The sequence below is a fragment of the Bos indicus genome, chromosome 28, assembly GCF_029378745.1.
Source record: "Bos indicus isolate NIAB-ARS_2022 breed Sahiwal x Tharparkar chromosome 28, NIAB-ARS_B.indTharparkar_mat_pri_1.0, whole genome shotgun sequence".
NCBI lineage: Eukaryota > Metazoa > Chordata > Mammalia > Artiodactyla > Bovidae > Bos > Bos indicus.
This window is the reverse complement of record NC_091787.1, coordinates 43,062,430-43,081,666: the sequence shown is the minus strand read 5'-3', so window position 1 is coordinate 43,081,666 and position 19,237 is coordinate 43,062,430. Positions and strand designations below refer to the sequence as shown.

General features: G+C 46.5%; 1 protein-coding gene across 5 annotated transcripts in view; it reads left to right on the top strand.

Annotated features, from left to right (window-relative positions):
• ARHGAP22 (Rho GTPase activating protein 22) overlaps window positions 1-19,237 on the top strand; it is a 179,512-nt gene that overhangs the window by 6,876 nt on the left and 153,399 nt on the right. For 2 of the 5 annotated variants that reach the window (XM_019954121.2, XM_070782225.1), the window contains exons 2-3: window positions 3,563-3,740; window positions 4,118-4,283. In XM_019954121.2, the coding sequence (XP_019809680.2) occupies window positions 4,232-4,283 (52 nt within the window). In that variant the 5' untranslated portion in view covers window positions 3,563-3,740; window positions 4,118-4,231. Of the gene's footprint in view, window positions 1-867; window positions 1,040-3,562; window positions 3,741-4,017; window positions 4,284-19,237 lie in introns of those variants that run through there. The other 3 variants (XM_070782228.1, XM_070782227.1, XM_019954123.2) reach the window with 2 other exon arrangements.

Genomic DNA, 19,237 nt, shown 5'->3' with positions numbered 1-19,237 from the left:
TGAAATCCTTTATTATGCATAGATTGGCACACTTTATGTTATCCCATAAGTTTCATGTATCATGTTTTTTTTTAATTTGTCTTCCTATCTGCTGTTCTGAACGGGTGACTTCCATTCTTCCGTCTTCCAGATCACCTACTCATTCTTCTGCGTTATTTCGTTTTCTCTTGGTTGTCTTTAGCTTGGTTTTCATCTTAGCTGTTGTGTTTTCTAATTCTGATTGGCTCCTCTTTATGGTTCCTGGTTTCTTGTTGCAGTGATCAACATTTCTATCAATAGCTTTTCTTAATCCTTTCAGTATTTTTATTACCCTCTTTTGAACTCAGGGTCTGGTAGACTGGAAAGGTCTATTTCATTGTTTCTTTCAGGGGATTTTCTTGTTCTTTTATTGGGGGTACTTCCTCTCCTTCTTTATTTTTCTTATATTTCTCTGACTCTGAACTTAGGAAAAACAGTTTTCTGCTGTGGTCTTGAAGGGCTATTTTTATATGGGAGTGTCGCCTGCGTGAGTCTAATACTTTTGGTGCAAGGGCTGTTATTGGTATGGATGCTTGCCATGTCTTTTCCTTAGGGTGTGCTGGTCATTGTCCCCTTGGCGGGGGATGTGATTGGTGTTTTGGTGAACAGAGTTTGCACTGGATGTTGACTGGGGCCTCCTTTTTGCCCATTAGGGCAGAGTCTGCTCCCCAGGTGTTGAATTAGAAGCCCCCAGATCCAGTTCTAAGCTGCAATGTGAGATAACTGGGACTGGAGTCCTGCTGGGGGTGGAGCCACTGAGTATCCCTCCGCAGGAGCTGCCCACTGGGACATATGCTCTGTGACGTCATCCGCCACTCGTGTGTGCTTACAGAGTGCACGGTTGTGGCGCTGCCCTCAGCCCCACTTCAGCCGTGAGAATACAGACCATCAGCCCAGATGTCCCTTAGACGCTGTGCTAAGAAAGCCATTGGTGCAGATCCACCAGCACCCACCACAGTCGTGCACCCAGACGCTCCATGGTAATGCTGGGAATCAGCCCAGTCCTTGGCCCCTTCTCTGAGTAAGTGTACCCTTGAAACCCCACCATTGCTGATAGGAGACCCGGCCCAGCCAGGGGTGTGCCAGTAATCCCCTTGGATGTCCCACAGGTGCTGCACTCGCATATTTCCGCCTAAATCTCACAGGCAGCCTCAAGAAATCAACTCAGATTTCATCCCCACTTACAAGCTGTGCACCCATGGGGAACTGGCTCAGATTTCAGCCCTGCCTCCACGTGTGGGCAATCTCCCTGCACTTATGTGCTCCCAGAGCCTCTGATGGTGGAGCTGTGCCCACTCTGAGCATGCCAAAACAAGGCTGGTATGGCAGGGCCAAGTGCCCCTCCCTTCACATGTGTTGACAGAGGGGCTCCTGTCGTGGACCCGGGATCCAGACCGCGTACACCCCCAGCTGCAGTCTGCACCACACTCCAGGCCCTTCCATCTGTCTGTGCAGCCACACCACGTCCTCTCCCCTGGCCTGTCTGCTGAAGCCTGAGTTTCTGTATCCAGCCGCTGCACACACTGGCAGGCGTGCTTCTCGGGCTGGGGAGTGCAGTGAGTTGGCCGGGGCCATATGTGCCAGTCTCTCTCTGCCCTACCTGCCACAGGCTGGTTGCTGCACTCACCTCGGAGCCTCTGAAGTCCCCTGTCTATCCTGGCTGATCTCCCAGGCGGCGAAGGGCATTCCCAGGATGAGGGAACCTTTCCTCTTCCACAGCTCCCTTCCAGGGACACAGGTCCCATCCCAATTCCTTTTCTTCTTCTGTTCTACCTAGTTATATGGTGATCTTTTTGCGGTTTGGTTTTGTGAGGTCTTCTGCCGGAGTTCAGTGAGTATTCTGTGAAAACTGTTCTGCGTGTAGATGTATTTTTGATGTCTTTGTGGGAGGAGGTGTGCTTCAGGTCCTTCTGCTCCCCCACTTTGATCTCCACTCTAGCATTTTTTAATAAGGCAGCCTTAATGAAGATGAAGCAGACACCTCAGGAAGCAAACTGGAGAACTGGGGCAGAGGGAGAGTCTGACTTGGTTGACGTTGTCAAACTGCAGGATCTAGCCATACCTGAAGTCCATATCATGAGAACTTCCTCAATAAAGAAGCCAAAATACTCCTCTTATCTTCTAAGCCAATTTTAATTGTCTTTTTTGTTTCCAGCAACTGAAAGAATCTTACCTAATCATCCTCTTTTGACCAAAGCTAAAAATGGATACTCAGAAGGCATATGGTTAAAAAAAAAAAAAAAAGAAGGCATATGGTTGCCAGATAAAATATAGGTCACAGAGTTAAATCAGAATTTAGATCAGTTACTAACAATGAATAGCAACAGTACCTTTATAGTAGATGTTATATCCCTTGAAATATTTGTAGCACATTTATACTATATAACAGGGAATTCCATATTTTTATTTGCTAAGTCTGGTAGCCCTATTTCAGCCACATGTCCATATTGACACTACTTAAAAAAAAAAACTGGGCCTGGACACAAACCCAGAGTTTTTAATTCTAAAGCCACTACTACCCCAGGTCATGCAATGGCGTCTTCCTCTCACTCCCCACCCCCTCCATCACCTTCCCAGCCTTGTGTGCTTAGAGGGTGTGAAGAGATGTCACTCTGTCCCCAAAGTTCTCTGAGGTCTGTTCCGGTTTCAAGGTTCTCAGGCTTGGCGCTCCTCTGGTTCCTTGGCTTTGCTCTGCCGCTGCCTCTCTGCTTTGGGCTCCATCTCTCTTCTCACTCTGCTCTTTGCCCCGACTTCCCTTTGCAAGCCAAGCCACTGTTTGCTTGGTCCCAAGGACATGCTGCCGTCTCTCGTTGGGGCTTTGTTGTTCTCTTCCAGCAGTTTCACTCTCACCCACCAGCTTCTGTGCCCAGCTTCCCCGGGTCAGTCCGCAGAACAAGCCTGGCCCCTCTACCGAGCTGTCCCTGTGTTCCCCTGAGAACACCAGAAGCAGGAGCTGTGCCTGGTCACCAAGGCATGGAGCGGGGTGCAGCCCGCTGAGTGCCGTGCCAACGCCGCAGTCGGGAGTGGAAGGGACACGCCCACAATGACCGCGGGCGCTTGCTCTATCTGTGTAACACTAACTGGGGGACTGCCCTGGAAGTCCAGTGGTGAAGACTGCCTTCCAATGCGGGGGTTGTGGGTTCCATCCCTGAACAGGGAGCTAAGACTCTACATGCCTCAGGCCAAAAAAACAAAACCAGTATTGTAACAAGTTCAATAAAATAAACTTTTAAATGGCTCATATTTAAAAAGTCTTTAAAAAGAAACAGTGATTGGTTCTATAATCACAAACATGAGGCAAATTCAACACAGCAGAGGCAGGGGAGCAAAGGAGACAAGAAAGGTGGTCGAGAGAATGTTCTCTTGGCTGTCCCTGCCCCCGGGAGTCGGGCTCAGTCTGTGTAAACTCCCTGCATATTTAAATAGGATGACATGCCCCTGCCTTTCCGGCGGTCGCCAGCACCACGTGTCAGTGATGCTGAGGGCTACAGAAATGTCACTTGGCTGTTTTCTAATCAGGATTTTTCTTTTTCATTTTCCACAGCTATAAAATACGCGATGATGATGCTAAAGCTCTAGAAATGGAATGAGATGCCATGCTGTTAGTCGCAGTGTGCCAGGGTGAGGGTCTGCCGTGGGCGCTGCTGGGGCTGTGTTTCCCCATCCGGGTGTGGGGCCCGTGTCCTTCGTCTCCCCACTCACAGGACTGCTGTGCACACCAGGTGAGGGTTTGCAAATCACAGTTCACGTTTGCAGGTCACTGTTTGCAGCTGGTTTTTTAAACAGCTTTTAAAATCTCCTTTTAAATCGAGGCCAGCCGATTGAAAAGATTAGACATATCTGACAGGTGTGAAGGGCTTTGCCATTTTATACCCACCATCTTATTGACCCTCCGTTCACTCTGAGGTGTGGTTCATCCTTGTTCCCATTCTGCAGATTTGAGGAACTGATACCCGGTGGTCTGTGACTTGCCCAACGCCATTCCACAGTCCCTAGGACGCTTGCATTTAAAGGACTCATTCCTCATAGAGAAGCTTCTTGTTTGAAATCCAAGAAAGCACGAGATAAAGGGCATTCTAAATATATTTCTTTTCTATAGATGCTGATCTCCTATTACTGGAAAACAGGAATTAGCCTGTCTGCTTGAGGATGTGGTTGGTTCTTTATAAAGAGGACATACAGGAAAGCTTGCACATAGAGCGCCAGCTTCGTTATGCTGCCGACGGCTCCCAGCAAAAGGAGGACACTGGCAGCCAGATATTTCGGTAAGAAGTTGATTTTATTGTATGTGGAGTATGATTACCTTTGTTCTTAGCTTCTTGCCTGGGGGATGGGGTCACCTGAGGCCACCCAAAGGAGCTATCTCGGTCTTATAAGCTGAGAGAAAGCATCTAGGGGTGTCTGTGATCAGGACCCGGGCACTGACTGATGGCCTAGCCCTGACCCCTGAACTCAGGAGCTGGTTATGTCTGCCTGAAAAACAGAGCCTTCAACATGACCACGACTGTCAGGGGCCCTGGCTGCAGTGGCTCAGGGCTCTGATGACAGTCAGATTCTGTGAGAATCTGTGTACCCACAGACCACAGGTGCAAAAAGTCATCACAGGGAAGGCGGTGCATCCTGAGGCTGCCCTGTATCTTGCTTGGAAGCAGTCAAGCCCAGCAGTTCATTCAGAAACAGCAAGGACGGTTCTGCTGCTGCTGCTAAGTCGCTTCAGTCGTGTCCGACTCTATGCAACCCCAGAGATGGCAGCCCACCAGGCTCCCCCATCCCTGGGATTCTCCAGGCAAGAACGCTGGAGTGGGTCAGTAGTCTGCAGTAGGCTGTCCCGGAGATAACTTAGACAAAGTGGGGCAACCACTGGGTGGGCATACAAGCGCTGGCTAGGGGGAGAGTCGTGCCTGGCTGGCTGAGGGCTTGTGCTGCGACATCGCTTGTTCTCTGGGCCTCGGTGCCTTCAGGTGACGATCGAAATCCTGGATGCTAGCCAGAGAAGCACAGTCAGTGGCATGCAACCCGGCTGTATGTTAGAATCACGCCGCAGTTCTTAAAAATCCCCAGGCATTGGCGGGGGCGGAGGGCGGGGCGGCGGTTGCATTGTACAGCCTGGAAATCTTGGTTCCCCAACCAGGGATTGAACTCATGTCCCCTGCAGCGGAAGTGCAGCACACCAGGGAAGGCCCTCCCCAGGCATTCTTGAATGCTGGAGGTCAGGCTTAATTGGTGCGGGGCGGGCTGTGGGCATCAGCAGTTGCCAGGTAAACTTCGTGTGCCGCCAGGCCTCCAGACAGAGCCCAGAGAGGCCCCAGGTCACACGGCGGCCTTCGCGCTGGTCTGCACAGGGCTCCACAGGGGTGCAGGATCAAGCCCTGTGTTCACAAAGCCAGGTCCCCAGGATCTCACCCGGGCTAGACGCGTGCTGCAGGTCCTTGTCACGTGTCTAACTCCTCTGGAGCTTCCTTTTTACAGCAGGGAGTGGGTAGCAGCTGACATTAGCCTTGACCTCTGTTCAGGCCTAATGCATTGGGTCGGGGGTGCTGTAAAATCTCAAGGTATTTTTCTCTCAGATGGGTTTATGGGATCATCTCTCTCACCCTGGTACATTCTAGAGGAGATTACTGGGGGACTTGAGCTTGCTTTTAACTGAAATTTTTGAAGACTGAGGCAAACAGAAACTTACCACAAACTTACTTTTTCGAAAGGTTCCAGCTATCAGATTTCCATGGTGTGCCAAATGTCCCCCACCTTCATAGGATGCTGATTCTTTGAGGAAAGGGCAAAGGGGCTCTTGCACAAGATACCTAAATTTAAAGAATTTAGTTTTTTCTTATGATGAACTTCATTTAAAATTAACCATTTTAAAGCGAGTAATTAGTTCAGTGGCAATTTCAAGATGTCCCACAACCATCACCTCTCTCTAGTTCCAAAACATTTTCATAACCCCCCAAAAAAAATCCCATCCACGTGAAAAGGCTGCTCCCCACCTTCCCCAGCCCTGGCCGCCCCGAGTCTGCTTCCTCTCTTTGTGGGATTACCCATTCTGGATCTTTCTCATCCATGGAATCACGCAGTGTGTGTTCTGCCATGTCTGGCTTCTTTGACTTGGTGTAATGCTTTGGAGGTTTATCCATATTACAGCACGCATCAGAACTTTATTCCTTTAGGTTGAATTAATTTTTAAAGTGTTATCTGACCACGGCTTGTCAGCTTCGTATGAAAGGAGCAGCTATGCTAGTCTCAGGAAGGCTTTGGAAAGGACAGGAGAGTCATCCAACGCGGGGGACTCGTCCGCACCCCATCCCTGGTCTTTCTAGGTCAGCTCTGTCTCCTCTTCCTCTCCCTGTTTCTCTCTGTCCGTCTGCCTGCCTTTCTCTGACCCTCCTTTTCTCTCTCTCACCTGGATACATTCTAGAGGAAATTGTTGGGGAACTTGAGCTTGCTTTTAACTGAAATTTTCAGACAATTGGGGCAAACAGAAGATTCTTCAGGGTTAAATTGAGCTGCTGTGCTTCACTTAATCGTTCTGCCCATAATTTTGTCAACTTGTGGACCTGCTGTGTAGCAGGAAGCCAGAGGCCGGCTTCTACACAAGTCTTGGCCTTTCACTCGGGGGACCCTGTGCTAAAACTCTCACCCAGGCATGGGCACCACCCTTAAATCTACCTCTTGTGACCTATCCCTGTGCCACGGTCTTGCTTGGTCAGACCAGCTGCAGTCTCTTTGCTTCCAACTTCCCAAATATTCTGCTCACTGAGCTGCCTGGCTCTCAAGTACTGGTGGCTTCTTTTAGCTGACCCTCCATGGATAGCCACTGGGCATCTGAATCACAGTGGGAAGCAAGATGATGGCCTCTGCTCATACCAGGCCTGTGAGTCCACAGTGAAGAAGGCAGGCCTGAATCTAGCCATTCCTACAGGTCCCCACTTCCCCGGCCCACGGTCTGACCTTCAGGACCAAGGCCAGGGGGCAGCTTGGCATGGGCACCCTCCATCACACCCCTTCCCCAGGCCTTTCCAACTCTGTGGCTTTGCAGACTTGTCCTTCCTCTGGAGCATACCATTACCCCTCCCTGCAGTGATACAGGGTTTGGAGGAGACCACGAGAACCCAGGTGGGAAGGCAAGACTATGTCCCGGGAGTACAGGACATTCAGAGAGAGGGGAGCTGACGTGGTAGGAAGGGGAGTGGTGGGCGATTCAAGGGGAAAGGTAGCTTGATGCCACTTTGAGAAACTTGGGCTCTTTCTCCTGGGAGGTAGGCAGCTATCGAAAGTTGTAAATGTCGGACTGATTGGAATTGTTTACAGGGAGAGTGACAGGGCAGCTGGGCGTGAGTTCAGCTCTCACCTGGGTTCTTGCAAAGGTCCCCTCACTGGTCTTCCTGAGTCGACCCATGGCCTGTCCACCTCTTCTCAATATTACAAACGGGACAAGGCTTTGAAACCAAATCAGATTAGACCTGTCATTCACTCAACACACCCCAGGGAATTTCCATGTCACACCTCCACCTGGCCCAGCGTTACTCATCACGTCCTCTCCTACATGGCCCATTTGCCTGGCGCCAGCAACACCAGCCTCCTTGCTGTTCCTCGAACATACCAGCTCTTTGCTGTGCTCTCACATCTCTCTGGAGCACCCTTCCCCCTCAGATATCCACATGACTCGCAAACTCACTTCTCAGATTTTTGCCCAAATGTCACCTTCTCCTGAGGCTTTCACTGCCTGCCTGCCTGTGTCACAGTGGGATAGGTGACACCGTGACTGGGTCACAGGTCATCTGCCCACCACAGTAACTCAGAGGCCTAGGCTAATGGAACAACCTTTATCTCAAGTGCTGCTGGTGGCCAGGCCAGATGGCAAAGGGAGACACTGAGCCCTAGAAGGGCCTCATGGCAGCAATGAAATCCTCAGTCTGGAAGCCACACATGGCACCCTCCACTCATAACTCCTTGCTCCGGCTAACCACAAGGGGTCCAGGAAGCACAGTCCAGCTGCATGTGTGGAAGGGAGGGCTGGAAGTATTTGGCAAACCACACACCAATGGCTACACAAATTGAATCCTACCCTGACGTTCCTACCGTTCTTCTTCGCTTTACTCTTCTTCATAGCATCTGTTATTATCTCCTATATTTCTGTACTTTAACAGTTTATGGGCATGTAGGTTACATAGCATAAAATTCATTCATTCTAAGTGTGCAATTAAATAGTTTTTGGTAAATTTATAGAGGTATGGAGAAGGCGATGGCACCCCACTCCAGTACTCTTGTCTGGAGAATCCCATGGACGGAGGAGCCTGGTAGGCTACAGTCCATGGGGTCGCTAGAGTCGGACACGACTGAGCGACTTCACTTTCACTTTTCACTTTTATGCATTGGAGAAGGACATGGCAACCCACTCCAGTGTTCTTGCCTGGAGAATCCCAGGGACAAGAGAGCCCGGTGGGCTGCTGTCTATGGAGTCACACAGAGTCGGACACAACTGAAGTGACTTAGCAGCAGCATACAGCTATCACCATAATCCAGTTTTCAGACACTTCTATGGCACAGAAAAATTCCCTCCTGACTATTTGCAGTTAATCCCCCTCCCGCCCCCCAGCCTGGGAAACCATTGCTCTACTTTCCATCTCTATAAACTTGCCTTTTCTGTACGTTTTATGAAAATGGAATGCTTTGTAGTCTTTTGCATTAGGCTTCTTTCCTTTAGCATCGGGGTTCTGAGGTCCATTCACGTTCTTGTATATATCAGTAGTCGTTCCTTTTTAGCTGAAAATGCTCCATTGTGTGGATGTGCATTTTTTTATCTGTTCACCAGTTGATTTATTATTTTAGGGCATATCCTGAAGGATGTTATATGTATATGAAAATAAAGTACATTCCACTGTCATTGTGAGGAATGTCCTATATATATCAATTTGGTCAAATTGGTTAATAGTGTTGTCCAAGCCTTCTGCATCATTGCTGATATTCCGTCCAATTGTTCTGTCATTTACTGAGATGACAATAAATGACATTGTTGACATTACGACTATTGATAAAGGGAATTCTCAACTCTTATTATTCGACTGTCTGCTCTCATTTTTTTGAGGCTGTTTTGTTAAGTCTGTGTATGTTATTAATTGTTATTGCTTCCTGATGTATGCAACTTTTATCATTATAAAACGCTCCTCTTTGTATTAATGTTTCATTTCTTAAAGTCTGTTTTATCTTATATTAATATTGCTGGCTCCGGCTGTCTCATGGTTCCTGTTGCATAGCATATCTTTTTCCATCCTTTTCCTTTCAGCCAGTTTGTATCCGTGAATCTACAGTGTATCTCTTACAGAGAGCATATAATTGGATCTTGCTATTTCATGAAGACAACCTTTGCCCTTTGAATGGGGGTGTTTAGACCACTCACATTTAATGTAATTACTGATATACTTGAGTTTACATTTTCCATTTTGTGATTTGTTTTCTATATATCTCCTCTATTTTGTTCCTCTGCTCCTCGTTTATAATCTTCTTGGTATTAGATATTTTCTAGTATACTACTTTAATTTTTATCGATTTTTTTTTGCTATATTTTTGTGCCATTTTCTTAGTGTTTGCTCTAAGAATTGCAGTATGCACTTTATCTTAATCTACTTCAGATTAATATTTAATTCTAGTAAAATATAAAAACTTTGCTCCAAGGTAGTTCCATTTCCTCTCTCCTCCTTTGCTTTATCTTTGTTATGTATTACATCTATGTATTATAAACCCCAAAGACACTCTTGTAATTATTACCTTATACACACTGAAGTCTTTAAAAGATGCTAAGAGAAGAAATGAGAAAAATATATTTATAGAGTCTTTCATATTAATCCACACATTTATGATCTCCTGTGTGCTTCATCTCTTCCTTTGGATTCTGGTTACCACCTGCTGTTACTTCCTGTCAGGCTGAAGAACTTCCTTTAGTGTTTCTTATAAGGCAGGTCTGCCAGCAGGGAATTCTGTTAGTCATTGTTTATCTGGGAATGTCTTAATTTTGTAGGATATCTATTGGGATATAAACTTCTTGGTTAGCAGTTTTTAGTTTTCAGCCCTTTGAGTACGGCCTTCTACTTCTACCTCATTGTTTCTGATGAGAAATCAATTGTGAATCATGTTGCTGTCCCCTCCCTGGCGTGAGTCATTCTTCTCTTGCTGCTTTCAAGGTTTTTTCTTTATCTTTCAGCAGGTGAATTCTAAAGTATTGGGCTATATATCTCTTTGTATTTAAAACCTTCTTGGGGTTTTTTAAGTTGGTTACATGTAAAAACTGATATTTTTCCATCACATTTGGCAAGTTTTCAGCTACTATTCTTTTTAAATGATTTTTCTATTTCTCTCTTTTGTCTCCCTCTAGAACTTGTATTACACAGACACTGGCATGTTTGCTGGTACTTGACAGATTTCTAAATGTCTGTTCTTTTTCCTGTTCTGTGTTTCTCTGTATTCTTCAGATACGGTAATCTCTGTAGCTCTCTCCTAATGTTCTTGTATTCTTCCTTCTGCCATCTCAAATCTGTTGAGCCCGTTTAGTGAATTTTTCATTTCGGTTATTGGACTTTCAACTGAAGAATTTTCTTTTTTTTTTTTTTATATTTTCCATCTCATTGAGATTCTCAATATGCTGTTTCATTGTTATCGTGCATCCTTTTAATTCTTTAAACATGTTTCCTTTAGTTCTTTAAATGTATTTGCATAGATTTTTTTTGAAGTATTTGTATTCTAAATACAAAAATCTGGGACTATTTGGAGAGTTTCTGTTGGCGTCTTTCCTAAGTATGGGTCACACTTCCCTTTTCCTTTGTACATCTCATAACTTTTTAATTAAAAACTGAGCATTTGGTAACGTATTGTAGGAACTCAGAATTATAATTTATTCACCTAAACATTGCTGTTGTTGAATTGTTTGGTAACTTGCCTGGGATAAGTCTGTTAAATCTGTCTCCCCCCACAATATGTACTCACTAATATCTCTGGTTTTATTTGTTTTTTATTCTCCCTTTTATTTTTAAACTTGGCTTCCTAGAAGGGTCACCCTGTTTCTGTGTAATTCAGTAGTCAGCCAATGATTAGACAGATACTGTATCCAAACACTAAGCCAGTGGAGCTTCCATCTTCTGCTAATAGATATGCAGGAGGTAGGGAAATGCTATCAAAGTTCAGATTGTTTTCAAGTTTTCCACGTTTGCCCTGGCTTTCACTTTCTGCTGGACTCTTCACATGACCTCTGCACATGCCCACGGTCTTAGGGTTGGCAGGAGTATATGGGTGCCCTAAGCCCTCTCTGGTCGCCGCTGTGCACACACGCAGCCTAATGGCCGCAGCAGTGACTGCAAACCCAGGCACAGTCTTAGTTCTCCCCGCTCACTTGTTGCCACGATTGTCTCTTCCACTGATAGTGCCTCTGGGTGTGGGCATCACCCACGGCTCCAAATTGAATGAGCTGCTTCAGCTTCATCAGCAGAGTTGCTGGTCCCCATGATGTGTCCCACCCTGGCAGAAACTCTGTTGAGGACTGAGCTGGGGAAAGTGGGATAGAAGCACCCCTTGGTAAGAACTCCACAGACTCTCACTGTTCTTACCTGAAGTAGAGCAGTCTTCCGAGCATCAGTGATTTTCAGATTGCCGCATTCCTTTGGTCAGTTTCAGATATGGAAATGTTTCTTTTGTCAGTTTTGTCCAGACTTACGTTGCATTTTGGAGAAGGCAATGGCACCCCACTCCAGTACTCCTGCCTGGAAAATCCCATGGATGGAGGAGCCTGGTGGGCTGCAGTCCATGGGGTCGCTGAGGGTCGGACACACCTGAGCGACTTCACTTTCACTTTTCACTTTCATGCATTGGAGAAGGAAACGGCAACCCACTCCAGTGTTCTTGCCTGGAGAACCCCAGGGACGGGGGAGCCTGGTGGGCTGCCATCTATGGGGTCGCATAGAGTCAGACGCGACTGAAGTGACTTAGCAGCAGTAGCACGTTGCATTTGGAGAAGAGGTTTTGCTGACCTCATCATTCAGACATAGTTGGAAGCCCTGCCTCTGCTTACTTATTTCACCTCTGATCTGTCTCCCCTCTCCCATCCAGATACAGGCTCTATTCTACAGGCTTTATTGCCACTACCCGTCTGGTTACTATTCAAGCACACTTAGAGTAGGGAGGGAAAGTAAGGTTAGTGTTAGAGCTGTTTTCACAGTGCCTAGAATGATGTCTGACACACAGGATATGCTTAATAACTGCTGAATGAATGAACAGATAGCAGGGAGAGAAGATGAATGGAGGTCAGGTGGCCTGCTTGAGGATGCAAGTCAGTAACAATGTGAAAGGGACAGTGGGCTCCAGAGACGACGGAGAAAACAGATGGACAAGAAAAGTGCCGGGCAGGGACGGCGTTGTGGGTGTCTGTGCAGCTGGGTTTGGTGTTGCAAAATACTTCTGCACAATTCCAGCCCTTTGTCGCAGAACTAAACACATACGAGGCCCAGGAGTCAGAGAAGCTAAGAGGTTCCGTAGGAAGCTGGGATGATGGCAGGTCCAGCTGCCCCTTCCTCCCAATGAGCTGAGTCAGCTTCTCAGCAACAATGCCCATGGGCTACAGAATGGCTCATGCTTCCTTTGCAGTCTCTCAGATCCCCCAGGAATCTCCTTGAAGCCCAGCCTGTGGGAAACATACAAGAAAGGGAGCCCTGGAACATGTCCCTCGGTCTTGCCGGGTTGCATTAGAAAGCCATCATGGGTTCTTATTCCCTGGTTTTGCGTATGGGAAGCCAATGAAAGGTGGGAAGCCATGCTAAGGTTCCAGCAGGATGACTCTGGGAAGGGAAGCTGATGAGCAGGGGAGAAGAGGCTGAGGCAGGGAGACGTTTCAACAGTTCTGGGAAGGGCTGATGAGATGCTGGGCCAGCAGAGTGATGGTGGTGACAGAACAGCCTAAGAACGTGAACTGCACAGAGCTGGGTATCTGGCTCCTGTGGAAGCTGGAGGGCGGAGGGGAGGAAGGAGAAAAGTCAAGGCCTAACCTTCTGGCTTGGGCCTCTGGGAGGGAGGCGGTGCCGTTGTTGGGAGGGGGACAGAGAAAGGACAGGTATGGGGAGGGCTGCTTGGTGCCACGCCTAACTGGCCCTTCTAGCATTCTCTGTCTCTCTGTCCCATCTCATCATGCATGCATCCATCCATCATGTGTGCCCTGTGGGCTGCTCTGGACAATACCTCTGAGTGAAGAGAGACACCTTCCCCCCAGCTTCACACAAGCAATGACCCACGGTACCTGCCCTGCACCCAATGCCACGCACACTACACTGGGGCCTCTCTATCCACAGGCAGTTTGACAGCATTCAGCCAAAGGTCTGGTTGGCTTCTGAAGTGGTCAGCTTCCTGGAGACTGATCTGGTAGGGTGGTGGCACTGTGTACACAGAGGGCAGCTTCTCTGACTGTCCCCCCACCCACTCTGGCCCTTCATGCCGGAGGAACTCTCAGAATTAAGCTAAAGCTCCAGTCAACCTGATGCTGTGTCCACATCTGTCTTCCCCAAAAGCAGAGCCCAAGGACTTGGGTGCAGGTGGTTTATTTGGAAGATGATGCCAGGAAGCAGGAATGAGGGGATGGGGGTGAGACATGGAATGAGGGAGGGCCTATCTGAAGGACATTATCAAGGTCGTGCCATCAGCAACAGACCAACTTTTGCAGGAACCCTAAGCAGTGTGTGGAATGCCTCTCACTCCCAGTGAGGAGGAAGGGCAGTTGTGATTAGTGTGCTCAAGCTCCATAACAAAGGGTGGCAGGCTGGGTGGCTAAAACCACAGCAACTGATTTTCTCATAATTCTGGAGGATTAAAGTCTACGATCAAGGCTTCTGAGGTTTCTTCTGAGGCCTCTCTCCTTGGCTTGTTAGATGGCCATCTCCTCCCTGTGTTTTCACATGGTCTTTTCTCTGTGCAAATTTGTGTCCTGATCTCTTCTTCTGATAGTTGGAATAGGACCCCTGTTAATGACTCATTTATAACTTAATCACCCCTTTAAAGACCTCATGTCCAAGTACAGTCACATTCTGAGGTCCTGGGGGTCAGGACTTCAGCATATAAATGTCGGGTGGGGGAACACAATTCCGCCCATGACATCAGAGGAGAACCCTCTTGCTTTCCTGGACTCTGAGCTGAGGAATACTGAGGCATCTGTGCCCCAGGAACAAGGAGGCTGGGGCGAGGCTGGGCAGAGCCCTCAGCCGGGATCTAGAGAGAAGCTCTGCCAGACACCCTGCCTCTTGGAGCCAAGTGGAAGCTGACACTTACCCACCCCCAGCAACTGAACCAAATAGAGACTGAGTCAGACTGCTTCCTTAGGGAAGCAGTTTCTTACGCTGATTTCTGTTCCTGCACATTTGGGAGAAATGACTCGACCCTGAGAGTGGTTGCGAAATGGCAAACCGCACGGGGGCTCAGAGCTCTTTTGCACTCCCCTGGGTCTTGTTTACCACTGCCCCAGCTCTGTGGGGGTGGAGCAGCTCTCCCTGCTGGCCAGATAAGGAAGCCGAGATTCAGGAAATCCGGTGACTCCCGAGGGCACACCGCTCCTGTGCAGGAGAGGCAGGGCTCGGCCCGGATCCAAGCTGACCCCGCCACTACTCACGTGTAGCTGTGCCTCTGCCGTCAGGCACACAGCCATCAAGTCCCCTGCCCACATCTGCAATGCGCATCCATCCGGCTTTCCAAAGTATGACTGGCTTAGTGATACACATGGACTTCTCTCAGCATGTTTAGTGGTTGGCATGTGAGACTGCCAGCCAGTTACCACAGCAGCATCCTGTGGCCTGAGTAGAAGGTGAGGATTAGTATGGAGACAAAGATGCTCATAGCATTGACTTTCTCTGATGCCTGCCCTAAATGCCATCTAAGAGTCAGTGCAGCCTGAAGACCAGCTCAGCCCAGTGTTCAGCTGATTAACTGTTTTCATTCTTTTTTATGACTCAGTAATATTCCAGTGTGTGTCTCTGTGTGTGTGTGTGTGCCACATCTTGTTTATCCATTCATGTGTCATCCATTCAAATGTCATGTGTTGGTGGACATTCAGGTTGCTTCATGACTGGCTGTGGTAAATAGCACATTAAAATGAATACAACATTGTAAATAACTATACTTAAATAGCATTCTGTTCCCCTTCTCTGCCATCCAACAAAAGAAACCATTTTCTCGCCTCTACCCAGACATCTTCTTATGCCCTCCTCTTCTTAGCCCTCTGTCATGATCCAGTCCTTGTTAACTTTCCAGTGAATGGGGAAAGTCAACCCTCCCACCCTGACACTGGCATCATTTTGCCAACATAAGTATAGTCTTTAAAGAAAGCCAGAAAGCTAGACCTAGGTGTAAAATCTCAGTTGCACCAATTACTTGCTCCATGATCTTATTCCAATGATATAATCTCTCCACTTGGGTTCCTCACTATAAAGGGGAGGTGATGATGGGCCATTAATCTAATGTGAGGGTCTAAAGCTGCAGTTCTCTGAAGTCTTTCATGTGGATCCCAGGCCTCTGGGAGGTGAATCAGGATTACCTAGGGATGGGGAGGTGGGAGATGTAGAAGTTGTTTGAAAAAGAATAGTCAATATGCAGCAGCTATTAAAATGTAAAGACCCAGGTTTCTGGTTTCACCTTTGATATGTAAAAAGCGTAGACATAATCACTCCCACCCTTACAGCAAGGAAGGAACTGAATGAACTTAAAATCAGGGACTTCTTCCACCCATCAGAGAATCGAACTCACGGACCAAACCACGACCCCAAATCTAGAGTCATAGGGGAATTCAGAAAATAACAGCCAAGATATGGCAGCAGTTAGATAATTTAAAGTAACTATGATTAGTATGTTAAGGATGCTAATAGAAAAGGTAGTCAGCATGTAAGAACAGATGACTAATATAAGCAGAGAGATGGAAATTCTAAGAAAGAATAAAAAAGAAATTCTGTAAATAAAAATCACTGCAACAGAAATGAAGAATGCTTTTGATGGGCTCACCAGTAGAGTGCACACAGCCAAGGAAATAACTAGTGGATTTGAAAATTTGTCAGTAGAAAATTCAAACTGAATGCAAAGGAAAAAAAGAATAAAAAGGCAGACAGAATATCCAAGATTGGTGAAATAATTTCAAAATGAGACAATTTCAAGATGAGGGCCATCTGATATTATGCACCCTGGCAGGCGGGGTTGAGACACCAGCTTAACCCCTGGTAGCCGGTGATGTGGTACACATAACACACCGCCTCTGAGCCTCACTTTCCTCTTAAGACAGGATTGGCAACTGCCTCTGGTTGGTGTTGTGTGTGAACAGTGGTGATGGGGCCCGGTACTAGGTGGGTGGTCAGAAAAGAGTAACTGATGGAATAATAATGATGGTAACAACTATAGTAAGGGAAGTGTTGCTCCTTGCCATGGCAGGGCCTCTTCTGAGGCTGTATGCATACAGGGCTGAGAAGGCAGGCCCATCCTCAGCAGAGGCGCCTGCTCAGACACCTTTGGACTCTTGACACCTGATTCGTATGCCCACTGCAAAGAAGAGAACAGGCCCCATGTTAGCTCCCATGGTGCCATCTCTGGCCATTGTCCACCTTTCTCTGAGCTCCAGAGTTCTGTGTCCAAGCCTTGGGGCTGATTCTTCTGAAAACTCACAGTGCACTACAAGAACATCAAGTCTGGACAGTGCCTTTCTCAAAAGACAAAGGTGGCCCTTCTTCCAGGCTGAGCCAGCTGCAAGATCAGACTTGTTAAGCAGAGCATACACTATGGCTTATTAAGCAGCTCACCCCTCCCCATGCTTCTTTAGCCAGGTATACAGTTGATGGCGCCTAAAATGCCCAGCTCCACCTATTGGCCCTCGTGGTCTGTGCCCAAAGTTATCAGGTTGGGATCTTCCTAAATCCCTTGGATATCAGTGGAGACTGAAATTCAAATTTGAAATTTAGAAAGAGGAGCAAGATGCCATGGGCACAGGCTGGAGCTACCCTTCACTGCCTTACCCAGGGACAGAACAGGACACTGCATGGTCCTTTGTTCCTTGCCCTCTCTCAGACTCAGTCCTGAGCCTGGGCCCAGCATGGGATGCAACAGGCCCTGCATTTACTGTTTGTTCTTGCCTAATTTCCCTGGCTAAAACCTCTAGTATAATGTAGTAAGAGAAGATACTTTTTAAAATCTGTTACCTACTTTGTGGCCCAACCTTTGTCCCCCCAGGGATGCGTTCCCAGTACCCTTGAGATGAATGTGTTTAGGAGCTGCTGTGGGTGGAGTGATCTATAGTTGTATATTAAATCTAGTGGTTTATACTGCTGTTCAAGTTCTCTGTTTCTTTGTTGATATTCTGTCCATTCTTGAAAGTAGAACATTGAAGTTTCCAATTACCATTGTTGCAGTGTCCATTTCTCCCTGAGTCTATCTATTTTTTGGACTTTGATGCTCTATTGTTAGGCAAATATATGTTTATAATTGTTACATCTTGATGTATTTGACCCTTTTATTAATATATATTGTCCTTTTCTCTCTCTCATAATACTTTTTGGTCTTAAAGTCTGTTTTGCCCGATTTAAATATAGCCATACCGCTCTCTTTTGGTTACTGTTCTCATGGAATATCTTTTTAAATCCTTTCACTTTCAACCTGTTTGTGTCTTCAAAACTAAAGTAACACTCTTTAGAGAAAAAATTGTTGGATTTTCTTCCTTTTACTTGGAGAGTTTAATTCATTTACATTTAATGTAATTACTGATAAGAAAGGACTTACTCCTACTATTTTGCTATTTTTTTCCTATGTGTCATATCTTTTATGTTCCTCTCCTCCTCAATTACTGACTTCTCTTGTATTAAATGTATAATGCCTGTCATATTCTTTTAATCATCTTGTTCTTTCATTTACTGTATATTTTAGGGGTTATTTTCTTAGTTGTTGCCTTGGGGATTACATCTTAATGTATGTTAATCTAGTTTGGATTAATACAGTATACAGAAGCTTTTATTTTTTTACTGAAGTACAGTTGATGTACAATATTATGTAAGCTGCTGTTGTTCACTTGTATGCCGTGTCTGACTCTTTGTGACCTCGTGGACTGCAGTGTGCCAGGCTCCTCTGTCCTCCAGCATCTCCCACAGTTTGCTCAAATTCCTGTCCATTGAGTTGGTGATGCTCATATAACTTATTATATAAGTGAAAGGTATGCAATATAGTCATTCACAATTTTGAAAGGTTGTTCTCTCTTTACAGTTATAAAATATTGGCTGTATTCCCCATGTTGTACAATATATTCTTGAGCCTGTCTCACATCAGAGTTTGCATCTCCCATACCCCCACTCCTATTTTGCCCCTCCCCACCCCCTACAGGTAACCACTAGTTTATCCTCTGTATTTGTGAGTCTGCTTCTTTTTATTATACTTGCTAGTTTGTTGTATTTTTTAGAGTCCACATATAAGTGATATCATGCAGTATTTGTCTTTCTCTATCTGACATATTTCACATTGCACAATGCCCTCCAGGTCCGTCCATGCTGTTGCAGATGGCAAAATTTTATTCTTTTTTACGGCTGAGTAGTATTCCTTTGTATATATACACCACACCTTTACATTCATCTGTTGAGCAGAAACTTTTATCTTCTTCATCATCATTCACTACAGCTTTACACATTGTGTGCTCATCAATCAACACAGGTTTATCATTTTTATGATGCTATTTTTTAAACAGATGAGAGAAAAAGAGAAGTTGCAAAGAAAAATGCATTGATACTATCTTAAGTATTTACCTATGCCATTACTTTTACTGGTTCTTTATCTCTTCATGTGGATTTGAATCACTGTCTAATATTCTTTCATTTCAGCCTGAAGGACTCCTTTTAACACTTCTTATAGGGCAGGTCTGCTAGCAATTAACTGTCTCAATTTTTGTTTGTCTGAGAATCTGTTAAGTGCTCTTCCACTTGGAAGAATAACTGCCGCCTGTTGGATTTGGGGCTGGCAGTTTTTCACGGAGCCCTCTGACTCCCTTGTTGTGCTGCAGGAAAATCGAGGCAGCATGTGTGCACCAGCGCCTCACCAGGTCAGAGGTGTACACCCAGACGGGAGCCGGGTTTGAAACAGACGGGAGTGAAGCCAGGGCTGGGAGGGAAGACATGCGGGCCAGAGTGGGAGGGCCTCATCCAGCGGCACCTTTGTGGTGAGCTGCGAGTGCTGTCAGTCATGGAAG